The sequence below is a fragment of the Solanum tuberosum genome, unplaced genomic scaffold (assembly GCF_000226075.1).
Source record: "Solanum tuberosum cultivar DM 1-3 516 R44 unplaced genomic scaffold, SolTub_3.0 scf00184, whole genome shotgun sequence".
NCBI lineage: Eukaryota > Viridiplantae > Streptophyta > Magnoliopsida > Solanales > Solanaceae > Solanum > Solanum tuberosum.
The window spans coordinates 377,091-385,094 of NW_006239109.1; the positions used below are offsets into that span (position 1 = coordinate 377,091).

The 8,004-nt window shown below is 34.5% G+C and overlaps 1 protein-coding gene across 2 annotated transcripts; it reads right to left on the reverse strand.

Moving 5' to 3' along the window:
- Positions 1-103: 103 nt before the first annotated feature.
- Positions 104-5,101, reverse strand: LOC102593823 (uncharacterized). 2 transcript variants are annotated; one of them, XM_006354809.2, is made up of 8 exons: positions 4,679-5,101; positions 4,213-4,324; positions 4,009-4,101; positions 3,203-3,889; positions 2,422-2,782; positions 1,913-1,994; positions 570-802; positions 104-470 (listed from the first exon to the last, which is right to left on the reverse strand). In XM_006354809.2, the coding sequence occupies exons 1-7, from the start codon at positions 4,874-4,876 to the stop codon at positions 596-598; spliced, it is 1,740 nt and encodes a 579-aa protein (XP_006354871.1). In that variant the 5' UTR covers positions 4,877-5,101; the 3' UTR covers positions 104-470; positions 570-595. The 2 variants fall into 2 exon arrangements, with proteins under 2 accessions (XP_006354871.1, XP_006354872.1); XM_006354810.2 differs by having other exon boundaries at positions 4,213-4,321; positions 4,679-5,100.
- Between the last annotated feature and the right edge of the window lie 2,903 nt (positions 5,102-8,004).

Genomic DNA, 8,004 nt, shown 5'->3' on the forward strand with positions numbered 1-8,004 from the left:
GAGGTGGGGGGGGGGGGGTGTAAGGATAAGGAAATTACATTTCCAACCGATAAGCTAGCATTAAAATTAGAGAATTTGTCATTTGGGCGTTGGATGCATAAAGCAATAACAAATTCAAAAGAACTCGTGGATTATTGATAAATTCATTACATACATACAAATCAAAGGAGATGTTTTTAGAATCTTACAGAGCAAAGAGAATTTGGTTGAAGATGTAGGTGCTTGAAGAAGAAAGAAAAATAATCCTTGTAATGGGAGCATCAAGATGGAACTTGAGTTGCACTTCACACTATTCAACATCCATTCTGTTCATGCCTCTGACTTAATTAAATTATTCAGTCGGCAGATATCATCGTTCATGGGGGAATTCGATTACCCTACAGCACTGATTTCCAGAAAGCACGTCTTGAAAAATACCATCTTCAAATCACTGCCACTTATTACCAGAATTACATGATCTGACCCATTCACTACCAAAATGCAGAAAAGTTCATCAGAAAGAAAGGATTTAATCATTCAATACCAGATTTAAACTTGTGCAAGGATACTATGTTAAGGTAGGAGAATACCTGATATATAGAGGGTGGTTGTAACATCAAAATGCATGGCATGTAAAGCAGCCACTCAGAGACCCTATTTGGCGTGTCTGACGGAAAGATAAGGCCTTGCTGGATGATCTTGTTACTTCATGTGATTGGTTGGCTAACATTGAACTTCTCATTTCATGGGCCTTTTTCTGTGCCGATCTAAGTTTGTTCATAATCTTATCCATGGATGACGATCTCTTTTTCTCCAGTTTCATCTGCATTATATTTATACAGATAGCATGTCTTCAATTTGCAAACAGAAAAAGCTTTCATTCTATTACTGTATATGCAAGTTCTATCCATTCCTAAGTTACCTATTTCAAAAAAAAAGTTCTATCCATTCTTCTGTTCTCTATATAATTGTGAAATGTGAACGATAAATCTTCCTTCCTTATTACATGGAGTAAGAAAACTACCAACAGATTGTAGCATCCACTAATGAGAGAACATATCTTGATGATTATGCCATAAAAATTTCAAGTATAAGGGAATTATCCATTAAAACCTTTTTTCCTTCAAAGACAATTTAAGCTTATCATGTAGACATGGGAGAGGAGAAATCACCCGCAGTTAGTACATTTTTTGGAAAGATTCAGGACCTGATCTAAACAAATCATCCATGGATGCTAGCACAAGAAAATGACTAGTTACAAATGACATTTCTATACAATTAGGCCAAATAGCATATCATATACCAAATTAACAATATATCTTCTCTCATCCCCTTCAGAATCTTGTAAGATTCCCACGTCACTAATGTCAACCATTATATATGAGAAAATGACAGATAAGTAAGAATGCATATAATCTTCAACCCCCACCTCCCAAAAAATTTCAATGGCTAACATAATTATATCAGTTTTAGAATCCACCGCTCATCTTTCAAGTTGTATTTTATCTGGAACAACGTAAAAGTTCAGTGAGCAAAGATTATCAAAAGGTCAGCCTATTTAACACTTGAAGACCCTACATTCTAAATTCTAATCCCCTGTCAACAACAAAAACCTTCCTTTGTTATACACGCCTAGTTCACTAGGCCAGACATCTCGACAGAGGGTGTTTGACTTTAAGATAAACCAAATCTTACAAGCACTGGTGGAAGTTACTAGATGGTTACCACTTCAACGTAAGCAGCCTTTTCCAATTCAGAAAACTACTTTGACAATTTTTTGTTAATTGAAATCATAATTAACAGGTTTTTGGATTCAGGTGCAATACACTCAATTGAAGCCATATAATTGATGAGTCAAATAAGCTTATGAGAAACATAAAAAAGCTTTAGAAACGAATGAATGCATGGTGGAAGTATGTGATTAAAGACCAACCTCCAGTTTCCTCATTGCTGCCTCTGCTTTTGCCTTTTGCAGGTTCTCCCATGCAGTGATTCTAGCTTCTTCCCTCTTAATCCTAATATTTCAGAAGAGAGCAGAGACAATTAATAGCATGAATTGAGAAACAAATACATTTTGATACTTGGAGAAAGAGAGGTTAAAGAGCATGAATGTGGTCTATCCTTTCCCGAACTGTACCGCATATTGAGATTTTTAATGATCATAATCAACTTGAGATCAGATAAACAATTAAGGTAATGTACATGTAAACCAATATTTTAGGAGAACAATGCAAATGACCAGAACAACACAAGGAAAGGATCCAACAGTCAGCTGGATGTTTTCCCTTCCCTTGTGTTTGCATCTTCTACAAAAGATTTATCAGTTTTTCCTTTTCTATTTGAAATACTTCCAATCACCTTAGACTACCATCAAACTACACTAATTGACAATGCTTCAAAATAATTTACTTACAAGCTGACAAATAAAATAGCATCACTTACTTTGAAATACTTGTTGATGTATCTGAAACATCCCAACCTGAAGAGCGGATTTCCATAGCTTTCCTTTTCCAGTCATCAAGTTCCATGCTCCTACCAGGAATTCGAGCTTTCTGTTTCTTTGACCATCTGGTCACTGTAACCCGCTCATCAATTGGAACATCTCTCATTTCTGCTTTAGAAGAAGGAACATTCTGCAATTCTACAAGTGGTAGAATAGATGGAGTTGAAGGAGAGAAGGATGACTGTCTTATAGGAGATGAGGAAGGGCTTGCCTCGGGACTCATTTGAGTGGCCATATCCCTCCTCGATATAACTCGTGACACAACATTGGCTTCATCTTGAATATCATCCCCACTCTCATCTACAGATCAGATTTACAAGAAAGTTAAACGAAATCGGAAGGCACGGTCATCATTTCTTCATATATTACACGACCGACAGTTATGAGGATTCAAAGGGTGGCACAGATGACCTTAAAGATGTGTATATCGTTTTCAATGTAAGGGAAATGTCCAAATTGACAATAGGCAGTAGCAAATAAGTATTGCGATCTCAATAGTGGATATATAGATCTCAATCTTCCAAAGAAACAATCAAGTATTGCGACCAATTAACCAGTGGGCTCTATTTGTAATCTTCTTGCATATTTCTTCTTTCTTCAAGGAGTTACTGTCTAAAACTATGTTACATTTAACTATTATGATGCTGCAATGCAAATCGATGTGCAACTTCTTAGTTAGATTAATCAAGCAACCAATCAACTGGGAAGATAAATCCGTACCTTGGGACATTGGCAAGGTTGATAAACAGACCAGTTCAGAGCATCCATGTACACTAACTGACCTTGCCATGCATGGTTCTGCGAGCGCATGGAAGTTTCCACTGCCTAGGTTGCCTCCACATCTAATTGACAAACCATCAGTTGTCATCACTCCTGTTGAAAAGGGGGAATTGGCTAAGAGATTACCACCATTTCCTCCCTTAAAAACAGGTGGTGCAGGAGAATACATTGAATAGTAAGCTTGACCAGGAGGACCAAGAGGCCCACTTTTGGATTTAGGCCGCCTCTGTGGCTGCTGTAATGAAGTTTTAACAGAACTATCTCCTGAGACCGGGCTAAAAATCCACCTCTCTGCATCCTCCCATTTGGAAGGTAATATCCTTCCATTATTATAAGGCAGCAAAGCAGTATTGACCTGCCTCCTATTAGCAGATGAATGCAGTGGCACACGCTCTGAACTCCAGCCTTTTTGAACCCCAACACTGGAATGGCGATAATTTGGCGTTCTTGGACTCGGAAATGTTCCAACTCGGCTAGTCGTAATAGGGGTTTTCTTCATGACTCCAAAACGCGGAGAAGAAGAGTGGCAGGTGTTAATCACAGCATTGTTTAGATCTAATGAAGCAGGTCTTCGCCTATCTGGTTTCTTCAGTAAAGATCCCGACCCAAATCTCCGGTCTTGACATTCTATTCCAATGAATTTTGCAAACCAAAAAACCCACCAAAAGGAAAAAACAAAAAAATTGATTACCCTCAATGTGAGGTGAATTGCTTTGTGCTTTGAAAAGCTTGAGTCTGCAGTGTACCTTTAAGAGCTTGAGAAAAGGAGTTTCTTGCGGAATCTAAAGAGAGATTTTCATCCTCTGTCTCAATCTCGCTGTTCTTCTCTGCCTTTTGAACTGGAAGACAGTGAATGTGTGACTATCACATGAAATGCTGAAGAATCTAATTTAATGAGGCTTTTGTAGGAAGCCAGCTGAAAGAGTTGAAAAAAAGAGTCAAGAGAGTACCTTTTGCCTTTTCCTTTCTGCTAAGGTGACTATTTCTGTGTACCATGGTTTTGTTTGGATCTGTAACTGTACCACCCGAAGCTTCACGGCATTCATGCCCTGCCAAATGCTGCTTCAATAAAAAAAAATCAGAGTCTTCGAAGTGGACAAACTCCAAAAAGTAGAGTTAGTAACCCACTATACCACCACTTTTCCACACAAACAAAGAACTATAGCCAATGCTTTGTTAATTTTTTCTAATTTCCAGTACAGAGAATTGTTGTTCTTTCTTTTTAAAAGCATTTTCTCTCAACTTCATAGGTTATGTTGTGAGATGATGCATGATGAGATCTGAATAGCTTTCTCTAACGCGTGTACTAAGCTTAAATTTGTCTTCACTTTAATATTGCACCGAACAGCTGAGAACCCAACCAAACAGAGACTGTGAAAAGTAAAAAAAGGAAGTAAAACGGAGCTGAAGTAATACTTGAGAAACATCGGAAACAGAGGAATCCTGATCATGAGCATCGGAAGCGAATGAGCACCGGTCAACGCTGCCGGAAGCAGAGGAGAAAATACTGAAATTGGAATCGCCGGTGTAAATAACAGAGTCCGGACTAACATCACGAACACTTCTACTAAATCCTAACCCCGATCTCGAATCCTGAAACCCTAGCTCCGGCATTGTTCAATTGCTTTCACAACTTCAACTTCTCCGTCATCACACCGGAATCTCAATCTCCGTCGCCGTCGCACCAAAAATGTAGTAGTAAACCGAGACAATAGAGAAGGTAGTATACTTACTTCACAAAGTTACATAAAACCGGTAACCCATATATATTATAGAAAGTGTATGTACTATAAAGATGGTTTACTGTTACTGCTATAAATTATAAATGGCGTGTTGGTCACCAGTTTAGCAAAGATGATGCATGTATGTAAAACAAAATTCCTTTTCGGACCCCACAAATATTCAAATCGCTATGCTTTTTGGATGCACATTAATTAAATTATTTCTATATAAACTCACAAACTAATTATAAATCGCGTTAATTTAAATATCACTTATTACATTAATTTAGATATTGATCATATGTATGTAAGTTTGTAACAATGGAATCTTAGTAGAAAGGACAAAAAAAATATATTTATTTTTGGTTAATTGAAGGGAATATAGTGAGTTAATGATTATGTTATGTTATCATTCACACAATTAAGACTGGGATTCGCGTCTTTCTATGACCGATGCCTTTCAGTCTTTTCGTCTGTTTGACTGAAAAAATTCAATCTAATAAAGTCATTTAACAAAGTCTTAAGTTAAATCCAATCAACTACAGTAAAACAGTCTCTAGATTATTTGAACATAAGGTTGTTTTGGCAACTGATTTAACAAGGCGAGTTATGTAAATATTAAATTTTTATATATATTTAAATATTTGCTTAACTAGTTCGAGTAGTTCTTACAAAATTTATTAATTTAACGTAAATATCAAATACGAAACGTATTTTTAAGTGGGAAACTAGATAACTGGTACCTGTAATTATGCACACTTACTATACTGATTAACATGAATTAAGGAGAAATCAAAGCCAACAACATCAATTATTAAAGAAACAGCTCCGACACATCCCAAGAACAAAAATGAAAACGAACAGTAGTTACTATAATGTCGTGGTCAAAAGTATGAAAGAAAAAAACAAAAAAAGCATAGTGTCATGAGTACGTAGGCATGGAGAACATCGATGCTGTTGTTTTTTCATTATATTAAAAAAAATGTTACATTTAATATATTAAGAGGGAGGAAATTATGTTTCTTAATAATTATTTATTTTTAAAATTATTTTTTTAAGACTTAATATAAATATATATATCTATTAATATAAATATTATGATAAAATATTCATATTGATTTTAAAATGTCCAAAGTTCAATGTAACAAATAAATATAACCAAAGAATTATGCATGAGTTCCATAAAGCAAAGAATTGAAAATTTAACAACCTAATTTATGGTCCATTATGTTTTGAAGTAGAGCTAGAAGTTTCTTCAATTAAATTAGATGTTATGTTTTTCTTTTAAAAAATCAAATTATGTAAATTTTGATTAATATTTTCAAAAATATATAAAAATTCATAAAATTGACATGAGAAAATTTATAACTTTGTATTTGTATATATATATCGAAAACAAAACATAAACATTTTAACAGACGGAGTAATGAATGTGTATGCTTAATTCATCCAAAATTTAGTACTAATTTTTTTTTAAAAAATTCAGTCATCAGTTAAACGCTCCTACTTATAGTGGAATAGCCTGGGAAATATTTAAGGATTTAACTGGTCAAGTGATAAGTAGAAAGGTTCAACTGATAAACTGATAAACAGAGTTAAGTACATAATCTCTCGAATCATTCCACCTTATATGATTCATGTTTCACTACTGGTGCACCTGTGATTCCCAGCATTATTTGGTTTTGGTGAGTGAAATTTTAGAGGCATGGAGGAATGGCCCCCTCTTGTCTAGTGTAGCACCAATAAATGATTTTAAGTCAGAAATTGGTTATATTCTACGTTAGGTTCAATTCACAGCCACAAAGGGTAGGAATGACAATGCCCAACATTTATTGCTGCCATTTCCTGTCTCTTTCCCTTGGATTTCCTATGCAATTATTTTATTAATGTTTCCATTCCTCTTCAAAGTTAAAATGCTGTTTGTATAAAACACAAGTACTTCTTGTATACTTTACCTACCCATATTAAGAAATAAATTAATTTTATATAATAATAATATGTTAGTGTAATTTTATAAATGGTGTCTTAGGATGATGGTGTGTATGTATAGCAAATACATTAGTAAAAAAGTCGTACTAAAAATAATGAAGAAAAGAACTATAGCAACAATAAATAATATGATATTGACTAAAGTAGATAGACAACATGTAATGTTAAGATCGAAGAATAAAAATATTAGGAAAGTAATAAAAACAACATTTATTAGGAATTAAGACAACGTTCGATTATTAGCAATTAACATTATACCCTAATTTTCGACCTTCATGTCTTCCAATCTAGGCTCATGTGTCATCAGTAAACTACAAGTATGTCATATAAATCTTGTCTAATCATGACCTCGTTTCAATACTTATTTGGTGCCCTACCTCTACCACTTACTCCTTTTCACTAGGGCGTCTATGTATTTTCTCTTCACATGTTCAAACCATCTCAACCTAATCTCTCTTATTTTGTCCACCACATAGACTACTCCGATTCCACATGATCCCGAATATAATCATTCCTAATCGTGTCTCTTATTGTATGCCTACACATCATCTTGGTATTCTCATTTCTGCTACTTTCATCTTCTGGATGTGCGAGTTCTTGACCAACTAACTGTTGGGTTCGAAAGGGTGATTAAGGCGTCATGCGGAAGCTTGCAATTTGCAAATCATATGATTGATAAATTAGATGACAAAACCTTATACTAAAAATTAAAATATTATTATATCAAAACTAATATAAAGAAAAACATTGAAACTTTAGAGAGAATAAATCTCCCCATAAACAAGACTCTAAAACGACTACATTGTGGATGTTATTGTTTTTTGTGTTAGAAGAAACAAACCTATATTTATAGAGTCCTAAAACCTTTCCTACTAGAAAAGGAGTCCTAAAAGGAGAGAATAAACCAAATATAAAATAATATTATATTTTCCTTTCAAGAAAAGTAAAAACATTTATGGTAATGTTTTGTTTTTTCTTTAAGGAAAAATAAATCTTAAATTATGATAAGAAAATCAGGGCAAAACCCTAACA